The sequence below is a fragment of the Leucopleurus acutus genome, assembly GCF_964270905.1.
Source record: "Leucopleurus acutus genome assembly, chromosome: 14".
NCBI classification, from domain to species: Eukaryota; Metazoa; Chordata; class Mammalia; order Artiodactyla; family Delphinidae; genus Leucopleurus; species Leucopleurus acutus.
This window is the reverse complement of record NC_139156.1, coordinates 33,250,324-33,269,289: the sequence shown is the minus strand read 5'-3', so window position 1 is coordinate 33,269,289 and position 18,966 is coordinate 33,250,324. Positions and strand designations below refer to the sequence as shown.

Sequence of the window (18,966 nt, the reverse complement as noted above, 5' to 3'; positions counted from 1 at the left end):
TGAGAACAGTCACCAGCTGGGGCCTGGGGCAAGTACCTAGGAAGGTGAGTCAGGTGAGTAAGATGCAGGAGAAGCAGGCACTGGTCGGGCAGGGGGTGTACAGAGAGCAAGAGAACAGCCATCTTGAGGGGCCTGACCACACACTTGGGGGTGGATCTGGGTTTGTGAAAACCAGAGGTGGCCTGTCTGTATTGTATCTGTGGTATCTGGTTGCAGTGCCCCTCTACGTACCTGACCCCAGGGATATCTCGGAAGAGAGGCGGACCAAGATTGTAAGGGTTATACAGGGTATGTAAGGGTGAAGTACACGGTCAGGCAACTCAAGATGGCTGTTCTCTTGCTCTCAGAACATCCCCTGCCCGACCAGTGGCTGCTTCTCCTGCATCTTACTCACCTGACTCACCTTCCTATGTACTTGCCCCAGGCCCCAGCTGGTGATTGTTCTTATCAAAAGGTCCGTGAGGGGCGTGCCCCTCTGCAGGTTTGCCTGGTGACTAATAAGCCCACCTGACGTCAATTCCCCTATAATTGGTAATCTCCACCCCCTGCCCCCCACCCCAGTGAAGACTGCCACCATGTCCTGCCCATCGTCCACCACACATGGTGGGGTGTTGCTCTAGGACCTTGCTTCAGACGTGTAAGCTCCCCCCTCCATTAAACCATTGATGTCTCTGTTGCTGACTCCCGGCTCCTTCTTTGGTCTTGAAGCTGGGCAAGCAGAGTCCTTTTAGGCCTGCAGGGTGCAGCCCAACAGGGAGGTACTAATATCCCCATTTTGCAGATGAGGAAACTGAGGTTCAGGGGTGTTAACTGACTTGCCCAAGATCACAAAGCTACTAACTGGCAGAGCTGAGCTTCAGCCCCATGCCTGCCTCATTTCCAACCTGTGCTCTTCACCAGCACCTCAGGCTGAGGGTGCCAGGCAACCTGCCACATTTTCACCACTTACCAGCTGGGTGGCCTTGGGCACTGCCTCCAACTCTCCATACCTAGATTTCGTCATTAATAAACATGGCAACCTAATGCCCAGGAGTAATAGGTACCAAATTTGGGGCTCATGCCAGGCACTCTTCAAAGGGCTTTGTATGTTACCTGTTGCTATTATTCTCCTTATTTAAGCCCAATAGCACAATAAAATTAAGTCGTTTGTCCAGGCTCACCTGCCAGTAAGAAACAAAGTCAGAATCTCGATGCAGGTGTTCTGGCTCCTAAGACTTAATCTCTGGTGACTCTGGCTAACACGTTTCTGAGACATAATCTGCCAGAGACTGAATTAAGACTGGTGCTCTGCAGATTCACTTCGGGCCCTGCTTGAGGAGATGACTTCCTGTTGTTTCAAGAGAGCCCCTCAAGGCCTCAGTGTTCTGGAAAAGGGGATGAAAAAGGTCACCTCGTAGGGTTGCATTGAGGATCAAAGGAGAGAGCGTGAGAGTGCCAGGACACAAGGGACATGCCTCTGTGTAGGATTCATATCAGAATCATAAACGGCCTCCATTAGCCAACATGAAGAGGATCCAGTTCCTCTGCCCTCCCTGACTCCAAGAGATTGTATCAAGAGGAAACAGTCACAGAAAGGAACTTTGAAAATAAGCACAAAGCACTGAGTCAAAAGCTTGATAACTCCATCCTAACCCTCCTAGGCAACAATCTTAGCTGAGTGACGACTCAGCCTCAGATCCTGATATCCCATAATTAATCCTCTCTTCTAATGGGATTTTTGCCCTTGCCTGCAGTTTTGATCCACTACCCTCAGCCCTCCTTCCTATGCTGAGAAGAGCTTTGGCCTTGGGGCTCTTGAGCAGAGCTGGGCTGGTCAGCTGCTGCAGGTATGAGGGAAAACTGGAGATCAGATAGTGTCTGTGGATGGCGGCTTGTTAGTGGGAGAGGATGGAGGGTAGACGTAATGCAAGAGAGATGCCAAGCACTGGGAAAGCCAGACACGCACGACGCAGTGGGAAAGTGCATGAGACAAAGAGTCTTGGTCTGGGGTTCGAGTCCTTGCCTCTTCCTGGTCACCCAGCTTTGGTCGCTCTTGTCCTGAGACTCAAGGTGCTCATGTGTGAAATGAGTATAAACAATACATGTCCTGGACACCTGCTAGAGTTGTTCTGAAGAACAAACATGATCAAGCCCAGGAAAGGGCTTTCTGCACTGTAAGCGCCCTGGGAAGAAGCTCCTTCCTCAGCCCATGCCTGTCACACATGGGAGGCCACCGTAATGTGTCCAGCACACTGGGACAAACTGAAGGGCATTTGGAGCCCCAGACAAGACCCCTGAAGCCAGAGGTATCTGGCTTCAAGGCACCAGAGCCCCAGGCCCTGGCACTGGTCTGATCAGATGCCTTCAGGGCTGAATTTGGCCAGGGAAACAGAGCCTGGATTGTCAGGCTTAGGGAGCTAAGCCCCAGCCCAGGTGCACTAATTACCCCAGGGTGGGTCAAATGCAGCCTCGCCACACAGGGGTGGGTGTTACAGCCTCAGGGTGGGCCTGTGTATCCCAGCTCCACCTGGAACCTAGTGTGGGGTCTTGAACAAAGCAACTCACTCTCCCCAAGACGTGGTCTCTTCAGCTGTAAACTGAGGGACTTCATTTTTTTGGTGAGAAATAAATGAATGCATATATGTGAAGCTTTAGTGCAACGCTTCATAGCTAGAAAGTGCTCGTCATCAATATAACCTGCAAATTTTATGCCTCCTTTCCAGGAGTTTAAACTCATTGAACTCTGCATTCACTGAACTCTCGCTGGATCTACAGCTAGACTACAAGCTGCATGCAGGCGGCGGCCACGTCTGGCTTGTTTCCCATCCAGCTTGCGGTGCTGAGCCCAAGGCCTGGCAAAGTACACTCTCGACCAAGATTTGTTAAATGAGTTTATGCCTGAGAGGAGCAGTAGGAAGAAACAGCAGCAAAAAAGAGGATGGAAAGAGACAGGGACTGCCCAGGCAGTGAATTCCAACAATGAGGAGAGATAAGCAAAAAGAATGGGTGTTTTTTTTCCCTGTCTTTTTTTTTTTTTTTTTTTTTTTGCGGCATGCGGGCCTCTCACTGCTGTGGCTTCTCCCGCTGCGGAGCACAGGCTCCGGACGCGCAGGCTCAGCGGCCATGGCTCACGGGCCCAGCCGCTCCACGGCATGTGGGATCCTCCCAGACCGGGGCACGAACCCGTGTCCCCTGCATCGGCAGGCGGACCCCCAACCACTGCGCCACCAGGGAAGCCCATGTCTTTTTTTAAATAATGAAAGAGGGATAAGGGAAGGGATTTTTTTTATAATTGATAAGTTATGCTATTGGGATGAAAAGATGATGAAAGTAATAAACCAGAAAACTAAGGTAAGGGGAAGTGGAAACTCACCCTGCCATTCAAATATTAGGATGTTAATACTTTACATGTAACAAGTAAAGAGTTGTAGTCGCCACTAATAAAATGGCTCCCACTTGACTCTCCAGGAACTGATTCACTGCTAAGCTATGTCAGCTCTGAGCTTCTGAGTCACAGTGCGTCCTAAAGGCTTTCATACCCTGGGGAAACTCACCCCAGGAGGGCTGGGTTTTGTTTTTTCTTCTTCTTTTTTTAAAGTTCTTTTGTTCTTGGTACACAGTCTTCCCCTTTCAGACTGGGTCCAGGTGCCCCTGGCACACGGAACAATTCAATCCGTTCAGAGAGGGGAGGAAGGGATCATAATTTGACTTGGTTGTTTTAGGCACATTTTTTTTTTTTCTCTCTGTAACCATGATGACCTCCAGGAAGACACACGGAGGCTCTGGAATCAAGAGTCCAGAGATGAATCCTCACCCGTCTCTGTCTCAGTTTCCTCATGCGTAAAGCCAGACTTCAAGAGGTGAGGTGGGAATAAACATCTATTTTTAGTCCAGGTACCTTAAAGACATCATCTCATTTGACTTTTACAATCTTCATGGGTAGGCCTTATACCCACTTCACAGCTAGGAAAACTGAGATTCAGAGAGGTTTCTTGTTGTTAATTAGACCAAAGCCCTAATGTCAAGGTCAGAGGTAGGCTAGGGCTCCCCTGCCTTCCAGCTTCCTTTGAGATGCAGGTTAATGGATCCCAAACAGCATGTGGAAACCCTGAAGTCCTAAATACTCAATATCAGTTTTGTAGTTTGTGGTCACAGGGATCTGGTCTCATTTGGTCCTACGTGGTCCCCCTGGCCTCTGAGATCCTAAACTGAATGACTGAAGGGAGGAGCCAGAATCATTCATTCAACATTATTTATTGGTCATCTCCTATTTGCCAGGCACTGAGCTAGGTGCTGGAGAAAGAGACATGGTCCCTGCCCTCATGAAGCTTCCAGTATGATTGAAGAGGCACACGGAAATCAAATAAGCCAGCAAATACATAACTACATGTTCCAATAGATGCCACAAAGGAGTATAGGATGTTAGGGGACAGAACTACAGGGCACCTGATCTAGGGCTACTCTGATCTCCCAGGATGTGCTGCTGGGAGAAGCAGGGTGACCTCTGGTTCCAGCCTTGGCCTGGGGAGCCCAGACCAACCGGAAGACCTGGTACTGCAGGGAACCAAGGCTATTTCCCACTTGCCTTCTGCTCTGCTATGACTCTCAGCACAACCTTGGCTGCACAGACCTCACAAGGCCAGGGCCCCACTGGTCAAGAGGCCACCAGGCTCTCAAGCCTGCTGCTGAGCCCCTGACAGGCAGGCTTCCGGTCACAGGAGAGCTGCTTCATTGCTGGCCACTGAGGCTGCAGAATCACTGCAGGGATTCTCACTTTGAGTTAATGAGGCAAATGTGAGCCGAAAATCCAAGTCAACAGAAAGTTGCTAAGAATCTACCGTTTATATCCCTTAGGATGACTATTATCCCCAAACAAACAAACAAACAAAAACCACAGAAAAAAACAAGTGGTGGTAAAGAAATTGGAACCCTTTTGCACTGTTGGTGGGAATGTAAAATAGTGCAGTCACGATGGAAAACAGTATGGTGGTATCTCAAAAAATTAAACATAGATTTACCAAATGATCCAACAATTCTACGTCTAGGTATAAACCTCAAAGAACTGAAAGCTGGGACTCAAACGATATTTGTACGCCCACGTTCACAGCATGATTCACAATAGCTAAAAGGTGGAAGCAACTCAGGTCTATCAGTGGACGAATGGATAAACAAAATGTGGTATAGACATACTATGGAATATTATTTAGCCTTAAAAAAGGAAGGGAATTCTGACACATGCCACAACACGGATAAAACTTGAAGACAGTCTGCCAAGTGAAATAAGCCTGTCACAAAAGAACCAATATTGCATGATTCCACTTGTACCAGGTACTTAAGAGTCATCAAACAGAGAGACAGAAAGTAGAACTGTACATTTAAAAATGATTTAAAAGGTAAATTTTATGCTATGTACATTACAGCACCATTAAAAAAAACACCCTGCTATATGCCTAGCTGAGAGGCTATCATGTGCTCTCACAGATGAATCAAACGTGGGCTCTGCCTTCAAGCTGCCTGCGCGCCACAGCTGAAGGGCATCCCATTTATTCATGTAAGCCTGGGCCACCCCTCAGACGTCCCCCAGGGTTCTGTATGTACCCCCAGCAGTGGGGAAGGAGTCAGGCATAAAAGGGGGAGGAAATGAGCATTTGCCACATAACTCCTACGCGCCAGGCACTGTGATAGTGTTTTATCACCGTTGATCCTTAAGAGTACCCTTGTGAGGTACATGTAATTCTCCCCATCTTATAGGCAAGGAAAGAAAAGCTCAGGAACATAGTTGGCCCAAAGATTTAGCTCCTAGGGATAAAGTCAGAAGTGAAACTCTGCTCAGTCCAAAGTTCATCCCCTTTCATGTAATGTGTTGATTACAAAGAAAGGGGGCTCCTTAAAGGAGGGGTAGGGGTGGGGTCAGATTACAGCTTAAAGATGGGAAGAAGCAGGTCTAATCCCCAAACTGGAGGGAGATAAACTGGATGGTTCATGTTCTCGGCCCTCCGAAGCTTACCTTGTGTAGGATCCACCTTGTCTGTCCCAGGATTCTGTATTCCTTGTCACAGCTGATTGGACCAGGGGTGAGACCAAGACTGAACCAATTGGAGTCTTGGTCCCAAGCATCTCGATTAAGAGACACAGATGCTGTAGCAGATGTGGAGTCAGGACCAAGTCATCTCCGTGGTAACCCAGAGCCCCATGCAAGCTGCTAACTGCAAGGGAGCAGCGGTAAGAGTCCCCACTAAGGCAGCCAATGTGCAGAGAGGAGACGGATGCAGTGCAGGGAAGGGCGGAGGCCTGAGACACACAGTCCCCTGGGGAGCCAGAGCAAAGGCTTCCCTGCCCGACAGGTGAGACCCATGATTGTATTCTGGGAAATTTCTCTCTGACTTTAGGGGAAAAACTTGAGCAAACCTGAGTTCCTTGCAATTCAACAACTGCTGACATGACACTTTATCCCTCAGGTGGGACAACTGGGTTGGGAGAGAAGGACCTTATGTGAGTGAGATCACAGCTCAGGTTGGTTGAGGAAATGCTCCCCATTTGACTTTTGGGAGAATAGCAAAATGTGTCTTTGGTATCACTTTCTGTTTCTGTGCCTCTCTTCTACCTCTTCCGGGCCTCCCTCTCCAGTCTCAGGTAGCTAATGCCCTCAGGCTGGCCTCTGGCAGAGACACCCCACCCAGCCCTGCAGGTATGCACAGGCTAAACACTCCCTAACCTTAACCCTCATGTCCTATTTTACAGAAGAGAGTGAGGAAGGATGGCCCAACTGGCCTGCCCAGCAAGGTTTTCTTATTCATTTAATTCGATTGGGCTGCTTCCTTAGTATCTTTCACATTAGCTCCTGCCTTCTCATTCTAGCCCCGGAATGAGCTCCCTCTGCCGTGGAAAGCATTTGCCTCAACTAGTAAACTAGTAATTAGTCTACCTGACTAGAACTAATCTGTCCACAACGCAGCCTAGTGGCCCCCCAGTGATTTGTGAGTAAAGCGCAATCCCAATCACACCAGATTACTCTGTCAACCTCACCCCACAGGCCCGTGGCTCCCTGGCCTTTTTTGGTGCTGTTCCAAACCTAGAATGTCTTTCTTTTCATTACTTCTGTCAAATTTCCACTCATCCTTTAAGACCAACTCAAGGACACTTTGTCCATGGAGCTTTTCACGCTTCCATCTGCTTTTGCATTATAATTTTTGCATGTCTATTCTGGTTTGTAACTCATTCTTGTGTTCCAACCAGTTGCTTCCCTAGAAGACCAACGCATGTTATACGGATTTTTCTAGACTTGATTTTTGATATACTGTCTGGCACATTTTAGGGCTCCATAAAGGGAAACGTTATCGAATAGGGAAGGAAGTTTAGGAATTCCCACGTGCAGTTTCACATGTGTATTCATTCAATCCTCAAACACCTCTGCGAGGTAATCGGTGTTATTAAGAACTCTGAAGCTGAAGGTTTTAATTCATTAGCTCATGAGCACTTAGGAAGCTAAGAGGTGAGAATTGGGATCCTCATTCCTAGGGCTCCTCATTCCTAGGGCTCCCTGGCTCCAAAGCCCAGGGCTCCATAGGCTTTGTATCCTAATGCCTAAGACCAAGTTAGCTGATAAGGCTTAAGGTGTCAGATGTCTAAGCAGCTGTTTCTGAGTGAAAACTCTGCTCAGACCCACTTGAAGCACACCCCCATTCAACAGAACAGCTGTTCAATAGAAATTACAAAGTAGGTAAGGTCACCGCTGCCGTATCACAGCAGATGCATTATGCCTTACAGACCACTGCACGTTTCACGTATGAATTTTCAACATAAAACTGGCAGCTTCACATCTTTCTTGTCAGGATCAAGAAAGCAAAAAGTAGCACGACACCGGTTTGCCCCTGGGTAGCAGGTGTTAGGCACTCAGCGTTAGAAATGTGTGAAGTGGCCCTTTGCCAAGCCTCATCCACAAAGCACCTGAGAGAATATTAAGCGTAATTCTTCCTGAAAGAAGGGAGAATGGCGGACTTCTGATGGTCCCTTTCAGGACCAAGAATCAATGACTTTATTGCGCTAAGAGGTCTCAAATCTCTTGCCAGGGCATTGTTTCTAGGGTCAACCTTTAAAAGGTATATTCAACATCAGTGACATGTTAGATGCGGCGGAGGATATAAAAACCCCATGCCTTCTTGGTCGAGCCAGAGACTCACCAGTAAACCCAAACCAGACAAAGACCAGAGCCCCTGAACACGCCTTGAGGGCATGCAGTTAAGATCTCTCGTGGAGGAGGAAAACAAGTCACACTGATTGACTTCTAAAAGGCAACTGTGGGACTTCCCTGGTGGAGCAGTGGTTAAGAATCTGCCTGCCAATGCAGGAGACACGGGTTTGAGCTCTGGTCCGGGAAGATCCCACATGCCGCGGAGCTGCTAAGCCCATGTGCCACAACTACTGAGCCTGCGCTCTAGAGGCCGCGAGCCACAACTACTGAGCCCACGTGCCACAACTACTGAAGCCTGAGCGCCTAGAGCCCGTGCTCCGCAACAAGAGAAGCCACCACAATGAGAAGCCCACGCACCACAACGAAGAGTAGACCCCGCTCGCCGCAACTAGAGAAAGCCCGCACGCAGCAACGAAGACCCAACGCAGCCCAAGATAAATTAATTAATTAATTAAAACAAAACAAAACAAAACAAAGTCTTCACGTTGAGAGAGGCCTCAGAAGTCTGTCTAATCTAATCTCAGCTAGATTCAGTCTCACAACCTGGCTGTCTGCGTGAAACTCAAGGGAAAATGGCCACCTCTGGCTGGCAGGCACTCTGATCTTAAGATTCAGAGCTGGCTCTCGGAACCTGGTGAACCCAAAGAACACGAAAAATCAAGTGGGTTTTGTGGTTTCCATAATCTCCTTCTGCACTGCTAAGTATCAATGACATCCACACCACAGGGCCTCCAGTAACCCCCAAATCCTCCTGGTTCATACTAGGTCCTAAGAAGTTCAGTCTCAGAAGGGGACTGTACACGAGAGACTGAGGTCAACTCTAAACCAGTTGGTTGTCAGTACAGCACATTCCCAACTACAGTCTAACAGGGGGCCTCACTGTCTATACAGGTATCACCATTAACACTCCCATCACTTGGCCATTCTTCCCACCATCCTACAGCTTGAGAAGTGTTGCTTACTGCCTGACCTTGCTGTTTTATGTACTCAAGAGGCAAAATTGTACACATTTCAGTAAATTCAGGGGCTTTCTTCAGTGCTGCCTTGATCCTCTGTTAGGGCTTTTTACATCCTACTCTCCCCACTCTCCCCCACGCCACCCTGTGAAGTGCATCCAGCTTTGCTCCATTCCCACTGATGGATATATGGTGGTATCAGTATCCTCAGTTCTGTCAGAACTTAATGTTAGCGAATTCCCTGGTGGAGCAGTGGTTAAGAATCTGCCTGCCAATGCAGGGTACACGGGTTTGAGCCCTGGTCCGGGAAGATCCCACATGCTGTGGAGCAACTAAGCCCATGCACCACAACTACTGAGCCCGCGAGCCACAACTACTGAAGCCAGCGCGCCTAGAGCCCGTGCTCCGCAACAAAGAGAAGCCACCGCAGTGAGAAGCCCGCACGCAATGAAGAGTAGCCCCCGCTCACCACAACTAGAGAAAAGCCCACGTGCAACAACAAAGACACAACACAGCCAAAAATAAAAAAACAGTAAAAGAAAAAAAAAAGAACAATGTTACTTAATCTTACCCAGTGCTCAAAATTGGAAGGCACTCCTGGAAAGGGTTTGCCATCACCAGTGTTTTAAACCATTGGAATAGATTGAAAGCAAGAAAAATGCTATATTCATTACTATATCTGCTTTAGTGCCTAAGGCAATGCCTTCCATAACTTGCTGAGAGCAGTTATTCAGTACATGGAACTGTAAAATTATAAAACCTTAAAGCTGGAAGAAATCTCAAGATCAGTTCCCATGATTCCACAGCTGAGAAATTTGAGACTTGGGTGATTAAATCTGGGTCATCGGCTACTTTGTCAACGTTAGCCAGAGTCCAGATGTTCCTACTTTAAGCTGAGTTGTTTCTTCCATCGGGTTGCTTATCAGATGAATGAATGAATGAATGACTTTACTGCTCAACTGATACTATGAAAGGAGACTGGAAAACAGAATGAAGTTAAATAACCTAGCAAAAGTAATGGTTTAGATAGCCTATATTTGCCCACCTTAACTGAAGTTTTTCACTTTCAGTTGAGTGTTTATGTCCATAGCTAAGGCAGACATACTTTTAGTCATTTAAGTTTGACCAATGCATATACACTCCAGACAAATAACAAGTCAGATTTCAATATAGTGTTAAATTTTAATTTCATTATAATCTGTATGACTTGCCCCATGACATTACCAGATTGAACCCAACATATGTTTCCGTGTCTTTACATGTCAGTGGTGAGGGAAACAAACTTTTCATGTTATGTCTCTATTATGTAGCTGCTTCAAGAAAAAAAAAAATATAAAACCACAGTGAGATATCACCTCACACCTGTCAGTATGGCTATTATCAAAAAGGCAAGAAATAACAAGTGTTGGTGAGGATGTAAAGAAAAGGGAACCCTCATACATTGTTGGTGGGGATGTGAATAAATGCAGCCAGTATGAAAAACAGTATAGAGATTCCTCAAAAAATTAAGAATAGAACTACCATATGATTCAGCTATCCCACTTCTGGCATTTATCTAAAGAACACAAAAACACTAATTTAAAAAGATATGTGCACCCCTATGTTCATTGCAGCATTATTTACAATAGCCAAGGTATGGAAATAACCTAAGTGCCCATCAATGGATGAATGGATAAAGAAGATATGGTATATATATGCAATGGAAATACTACTCCGAAATAAAAAAAGGGGAAATCTTGCCATTGCAACAACATGGATAGACCTTGAGGGTATTATGCTAAATGAAATAAGTCAGATAGAGGAAGACAAATGCCATATGATTTCTCTCATATGTGGAATATAAAGAACAAACAAACAAAAAACAAATGAACAAACCAAAACGAAACAAAAACAAACCTGCAGATACAGAGAACAGAGTAGTGGTAACCAGATGGGAAAGAATGGGGAGGAAGGCAAAATGTGTAAAGGGGATCGACTGTGTGGTGAAGAATGGAAACTAAGTTTTTGGTGATGAGCATGTTGTAGTGTATACAGAAGTCGAAATATAATGTACACATGCAACTTATAAAATGTTATAAACCAATGTTACTGCAATAAAAAATAAATTTAAAAATAAAATTAAAAAGAGAAAAATATTTTTAAAAGAATACATGCAAAGGAACTCTGACATAACATGACTACATGATATTCACTAACCAGATTCTCAAACTACATTGTCCTTTAAGAATCCAACTTCTGTCCCCCAGATCTTTTTTTTTTTTTTAACTAAACAATCATTTGGCAGCTTTGGGTTTCATTTCTGGCATTTTCCTGCTCATCTCAGAGGGAGAGGTTTAAGGAAAGAAACAGATAAAATGGACCAAAGAAAGGAGAAAGGCACAGATTACTCAGAAACCGTAAGGGAGAAGTAGTCAGGTTCCTGGAGGAAGAGAGAGTGTGCTGAGGTGTGGTCAGGAACCACATACCCATCAAGGCTCCCACTTTTTCTGCCCTCCCCTCTCACTCCCTCTCATTCCTCCTGCCAAGGAGTGAGCTGGCAATCTTACCAATGACCTTGGACAAACAGAAGATGATAAAGCTCCTAAATTCAGCTTTAGCCACACCACTCCAGCCAAAACTAGAAACACCTACAATGGCTGGGAGTGTGCCATCACTCCAACCGCTCCTGTCCCCTCCACTGCAATCAAATGTCCCGAAAAATAACCTGTTGGAATTACAATAAGCCTTGTAAAGATGGTCTAGTCTAAACGCCCTCACCTGTTTTGCACAAAAGAAAACTGACATCCAGAGAAATGAGGTCACATGCCCAAAGTCATTGAGCAAGTCCAAACTAGATGCCCAGATCTTCAGACTTGCATTGTTCCCAGCTCATTTAAAGCAATTTAAAAGCTACCAAACATGCAACGAACAAACAAAAAAACAAAACATCCCAACTTTGGAGAGACGAAGAACAATTACAAAAAGGCACAAATTAACATGAAAACAAACCAAACTAATAACTTTACTCCACCTCCCAGAAGCCCAGTGACGATAAAAGCAGCAGGGGGCTGTTTTACGAAGTAATGATACCTGGAACAACTTAATTGTGCTTTTTCCTCCTTTACCCATTTCTCACAGGCAGAGGAAATAAAAAGTGCATACAAGACTGCTGAAACTCTTAATCTGAACCAACACAGAACTTTTTGATACTTGAAATTTGGTACATCTTTCCCTCCAGGGGCTTATAGAAATCACATTATTAGAGTTAAAACATCAGGTCATTCAATGGGTCTCAAAGCCCTGGGGAAAACGCCTTCCACAGAAATCCATCCTCTCCCCTGACCTGCACAGGCAACAAACTCCAGCTAAAGCCGCAGAGGATTTGATCATTCGCAGACTTTCAAAGAATGGGACCCAAGAAACTAACATTCCAAAACAGGACTGGAGAAAAAGAAGAAAACTTGTCCTTACCCTTAAAAATAACAGAAACAATAGGATCCGGTTTCCCAAATTTCGTTTTAGGGATATTGCTGGCAGATTCAACAATCACTCGAAGCATGGCTCTCAATGGGCAGAAACCAAATTTCAGCAACGAAGTTAAGAAGACACGGGCTCTGGAGCTCGCGGCCGCGCCGCCCGGGAGAGAAGGCGGGGGAAGACTTCTCCAGCGAAGAGGGAAGGAGGAGAGGCGATGGGTGGGTCCCTGACGGATTACTGTATTTACTGAAGGTTACGTGTAAACTGATACCCAAATGCCCGAGTCTCCGCAGCGCCGCAGGCACCCACTTAAAAATTCGGGAAATGTGGGAGTGAAAAGGACAAAACCTCAGCTAAAAATAATTATGGGCAACAAATGAAACTGAAAAGGATTTGTAGCTAATAAATGTGGACAGGTCAAGAGACCACTAAGACGCTGCAGCTAAGAGCAACAAATTTGTGAAGCCCAATTAATTGGATTTCTGTTACCCCTTCCATTCTTTGCTGAGCTTCGTGGAGTTTTAAAACTTTACTGCGTCATTTAAAATTTTGTTTTTACTTTTGCCATTTCTTCTCTCCTGCTGTTGAACTCACCCACGCAGCAACAAGTTAGAGAACAATTTGTTTTCAATCAGTTAAAGGGTGCCCCCTATTGTATGGCAGAGAAATAAATGAGTTTATTTCAAGCAAGCCCAATCCCGAGGTGGTGATCGCGGTTTACAAAATCAGTGTCCTGGGGGCTGATCCTTTTCAGTCACAAAAGGATTCGCCATAGGACTTCTGTAAAAATCCTTACGAGGTCAGAGCTGGTGACCGAAGTTTTCCTGGTCCATCAAAAGCTGCTAGCCGTCTTTAGTGAAAATGGAGTTCTCCACTCTTTCAGGATCTAGACCCCAGCAGTGTCTTCCTTTCCTTTGTTAAAGAAAAAGGTATTCGATGACACTTGTTAAAGTGGGTAAGGAAGACTTTATTCAAGGGGAAGGAGTCTTTCAGTGTAGGAGGGAATTTGGACTCAACTCTGAAGAGGGCATGGACAAGGGGGAATTTATAGCCAGGGAGCAGGTTGGGGGTCAGTGAATGGAAATTACCAGAAGAAAGTATCAGGGGGGGAAAGGGGATTCTGGCTCAACCGACCTAACAGGATTCTTACTGAACATAGGTCAGGGTGACGAGACATCACCTGGGTGATGGTGGAGAACGAGGTACCCCACAAGATACAGAGTGATCAGATATGGAGGGAGGGGAGTTCTGGTTAAACTGACTCAGCAAGGTTCTCGCTAAAACTAAATTTTACAAGGAAATACACAGATGGGCCTAGGAGAAAGTTCAGGAGCTTAACTAAAGTTTGGCCAAGGAAAAGGTCTTTATGGCCTAGAGGGTGTGTTAGGTGGTGTAGCCTGGTGATTAAGATCACTAGAAGAGGCCTGGGGATAGTAGTCAGCCAGACCTGCGTGTGGGTCCCTGATTCGTCACTCTTGAGCTATGTCACCTTACAAGTTGGTGAATCCCTCTCTTCTGCAGTTATCTCATCTGTAAAATGAAGGTGAAGATTGTCATAAGGTCAAGGTCTAAGTGCGGGGGCCTGGCAAAAAGCACATAGTAAATTCCACACATCTACCACCAGAAGTTCATCCTTATTCACAGCATTTCATAGCATTTCTGTTAATGCAAATTAGGCTTACATTAGGATCTCATTGTGTTGCAGAAGAAAAGGCTGAAACTAAGAATGAAAAAACGTAGGACTTCCTTTTGCTTCTGAACACACAACCAAGCGAGAAGACCCACCTGTAAGCAAACACTTCAAGTGCACTGAAAAAGACCCACCTGCAAGAATTCTTCTGTCTCAGTGAATTTCTCAATGGCTTATATAAAGAACCAATAAACCCAATGTCATATACATTATTGTATTTAGTGGACATGTAGACTAAATACAGTATATATTTTAGTGGAATATAGACAACATTATGTTTGTTTGTATTTTGGAGCTGGTTTTTATTTCTCCCTTTCATTGTTAAATATATTTACAGAAAAATGCATACAACATAAATGTGACAGTTTAATGAGCAAACATCAAGGTCAAGGCAGAGACCATGGCCAGCACTCCAGAAGTCCCTCACATGTCCCATCACAGCCACCTCCTTCCCCCCATAGGTAACCGTTTTCCTGATTTTTATAGTAATATTTTCTGTGCTTTTTTTTATAGTTTTTAATCCCCCAAATAGTTTGATTTGCTTGATTATGATCATATGAATTATTTTATACATTATGAACATTATCTACATGTATTTGTACCTCTGTGTATACACATATTCACATAGTATGAATTCTTTGACATATTATGACCTTTATAGACATGGAATATAAGTGTGAATTCTTTTGTGTTTGGCTTCTTTTTTTTTCAACATTATATTGTGAGATTCATCCATATAACTCTACTTTGTTTCCTCTCATTTCTCTATGGCATTCCGTTGTATGAGTGTACCACATTTTACTAATTACTCCACTGTTGATACACATTTGCATTATTCAGAGTTTGGGGCTATTACAAAAAGGGCTACTCTGAACATGCTTGTACATGTTTCCTGGTACAAATGTGCATGAGCGCATTTTGGGTCTTACCTGTGACTGCAATTGCTGGATCAAAGGGTATATGCCTATTTTCAAAATTACTAGGTAATTCAAAATTGTTTTCCACGGTGATTGTACCGTTTACACTCCCACCAACAGTGTATGAGCCTTCCCGTTCATACATTTGGCAACCCCTGTGGTGAGTATGTAATATTTCATTGGAGCTTTAATTTGCATTTTTCAGATTACGAATGAGATTTCATACCTTTTCATATTTACATTTCCTAATTTATGACATGCCTATTCAAATATTTTGTGGATTTTTCTATTGGGTACTCCGTGTTTTTCTTACTCATTTGCAGGAGCTGTTTATGTGCTCTGAATACTGGTGCTTTGTGGCTTGTAATTTTAATATTCTTGAATTTATCAATATTTCCTTTATTGGACTTCCCTGGTGGCACAGTGGTTAAGAATCCTCCTGCCAACGCAGGGGACATGGGTTCGAGCTCTGGTCCGGGAAGATTCCACGTGCCGCGGAGCAACTAACCCCGTGCGCCACAACTACTGAGCCTGCGCTCTAGAGCCCGCAAGCCACAACTACTGATCCCACGAGCCACAACTACTGAAGCCCACATGCCTAGAGCCTGTGCTCCGCAACAAGAGAAGCCACTGCAATGAGAAGCCCGCACATCACAACGAAGAGTAGCCCCCGCTCACCGCAACTAGAGAAAGCCCGCGAGCAGCAACAAAGACCCAATGCAGCCAAAAATAAATAAATTAATTAATTAAAAACAATATTTCCTTTATGGTTAGTATATTTTTCTTTCTTTCTTTCTTTTTTGGCTGCACCACAAGGCTTGCAGGATCTTAGTTCCCCAACTAGGGATTGAACCAACCTTGGGCCATGGCAGTGAAAGCACTGAGTCCTAATCACTGGACAACCAGGGAACTCCCAGTACATTTTTCACATTAAGAAATGCTTTCTACTCTGAGATTGTGAAGATACTCTTCAGTATTATCTTCCAGAAGCATCTTGCACACTAAGATTTATACTCCACCTGTAATTGATTATGTGTCATGTATGGTTAGAGGTCACATTTCATTTTTTCCCACAGGGATATTCAATTGACCCAGTATCATTTATTGAAAAGTTTGTCCTTTTCCCAAACCTAGGTCATGTATCAGGTTTGTAGATGTGTGTGGGTCTGTTTCTGTGCTCTCTCTTGTGTTTCATTGTTCTATTTGCCAGTCTCTGCACCAAGACCACTGTGTCTTAATATAGCCTTATAAAAATTTCATAATAAGATTTTATCCTCCCATCTTGTTCTTTTTCTTCAAATGTCTTGGCTCTTCTTGCATTTTTCTTTTTTTTTTTTTTTGCAGTACGCGGGACTCTCACTGTTGTGGCCTCTCCTGTTGCGGAGCAACAGGCTCCGGACGCGCAGGGTCAGCGGCCATGGCTCACAGGCCCAGCCGCTCCGCGGCATGTGAGATCTTCCCGGACCGGGGCACACCTGCATCGGCAGGTGGACTCTCAACCACTGCGCCACCAGGGAAGCCCTCTTCTTGCATTTTAATAGACATATTAGGATCAGCTTATCAAGTTTCAAATATTTTAAAAATCTGTTGGAATTCTGTCTTAAATTGCATTAAATTTATAGATCAATTTTGGGGGAACTGATGTCATTGTAAGTATTTCAATTCAATAATAGACTATATCACTTAATCTACTTAGACTTTCTAAACATCTTTCAGTAAAATTTTATAATTTATGAAGGCCTTGAACATTTTTTTTTAGATATGTTGGAACTTATTTCTTTCAGCTTTCAAATATATAAAAAATGAAAAAAATAGTACAATTAACACCTCTATGCCCATTATCTAGATTTGACAACTATTAACATTTTGCCATGATCATGTTATCTATCTATCTAGATTTTTAAAATAAAATTATTTTAAAGTAATTATAGACATCATGAAATTTCACCCTTAAATGCTAAAGACTGCACCTTGTAAGAGTGACATTCGCCTACAATATTACAATCACATGACCACATCTGTGTGTATTCAGATTATCTAATTATGTTAATAACAAATTATACTAAATATCATTTTTCATTTTTTGTATATTTTTAAATTAGGACCCAATCAAGATTCATGCATTGCCTCTGTGCATTTAGCTGGAGAAATCTGACCAATAAGGTAACTGACTTACATTTCCCAGGTTCTACAGGTTTTCAGAGGCCCAATAAAATATATGAAGCCAAAACTACAATAAACTGATACAAAATATAATGAAATTAATGCATTGAGAAGTGATACCATATCATTTCTATGGTATTCTTCCCAAACATCCATAACCCCAGTCTACAAATGCAAAAACAGGGAATTCCCTGGTGGTCCAGTGGTTAGGGCTCGGCGCTTTCAGTTCGGGGGCCTGGGTTCGATCCCTGGTTGAGGAACTAAGATCTCACAAGCCGTGCAGTGTGGCTGAAAAAAAAAAAAGAGAAACCAGGTTGAGAGACATTCTACAAGATACCTGATAAGTACTCTTCAAAAGTGTCAAGGTCATAAAAATAAGGAAAGATTGAGAAACTGTCACAGATTGAAAGAGACAAAGGAGACATGGGAACTAAATGCAAGATTGTATCCTGGATCAGCTGCTGGAACAGAGAAAGGACGTTAGTGGAAAAAGTGGAAAAATACCAAAGTCTGCGCTTTAGTTAATAGTATTGTGCCTATATTAATTTCTTAGTTTTGATAGATGTACCATGAGTATGTAAGATGTTAATATGAGGGGAACCTGAATGAAGGGCACAAGGGAACTCTGTATGCTTTGCAACTTTTCTGTAAATCTAAAATTATTTCAAAATAAAATTTTAAGAAATAAAATTAAATAAATTTGTAAATACTGGCTTAGAAGTATAAAAAAGAAGCCTTCAAAATTGAAACAATAATTATTTCATTAAAAGTGTATGGACAGGGCTTCCCTGGTGGCGCACTGGTCAAGAATCTGCCTGCCAATTCAGGGGACATGGGTTTGAGCCCTGGTCCGGGAAAATCCCACATGCCGCAGAGCAACTAAGCCCATGCGCCACAACTACTGAGCCTGCGCTCTAGAGCCTGTGAGCCACAACTACTGAACTCGCATGCTACAACTACTGAAGCCCGCACACTGAGAGCCTGTGCTCCACAACAAGAGAAGCCACCACAGTGAGAAGCCCGCGCACCGCAACAGAGAGTAGCCCCCGCTCGCTGCAACTAGAGAAAGCCTGAGCACAGCAACAAAGACCCAATGCAGCCAGAAATAAATGAAAAATAAATAAATAATTTTTTAAAAAGTGTATGGGCAAAACAAAATGCCTGTTTCATTAATTGGTAAGTTTTTAGTACTCATAAAATTTTCATCTCAGTTGAAAAGAACTTGTAGTTAGATTTTCACACTATAAAAGAACTTCTGAGGATGCATAATAACCACCAAGAAATCACAACCTATCATAAGTTCATTAATCATAACCCCAAATTTTCAACAATGTAATTATTAAAAATCCTTTCAAGGTTTTTACAGCAATATATATATATATATATAATTTTTTTAATGCAGCATAAGGTACCTTTGAGTATTTTGATGTAATATATCCAAAAGCAGGATTCTGTTAAATTGTTAAGTAAGCCCTGAAACAGATTAACTTTCCAATTCCTAGCATTTCTTGGAGTCTTCTATTTGGCACTGATTTATATAACTTTGAATAAACACAGGCAGGAGAGAATGAGCTAACCAGTAAAAGTAAAATCTAGTAAAAGGACCAGTCCTCC

General features: G+C 43.9%; 1 protein-coding gene across 2 annotated transcripts in view; it reads right to left on the bottom strand.

Annotated features, from left to right (window-relative positions):
• The window catches only part of MYOF (myoferlin), a 155,881-nt gene extending 143,210 nt beyond the window's left edge, over positions 1-12,671 (bottom strand). For both annotated transcript variants that reach the window (XM_082854950.1, XM_082854951.1), the window contains exon 1: positions 12,577-12,671. In XM_082854950.1, the coding sequence (XP_082711076.1) occupies positions 12,577-12,664 (88 nt within the window). In that variant the 5' untranslated portion in view covers positions 12,665-12,671. The remainder of the gene's footprint in view (positions 1-12,576) is intronic.
• Positions 12,672-18,966: the final 6,295 nt, after the last annotated feature.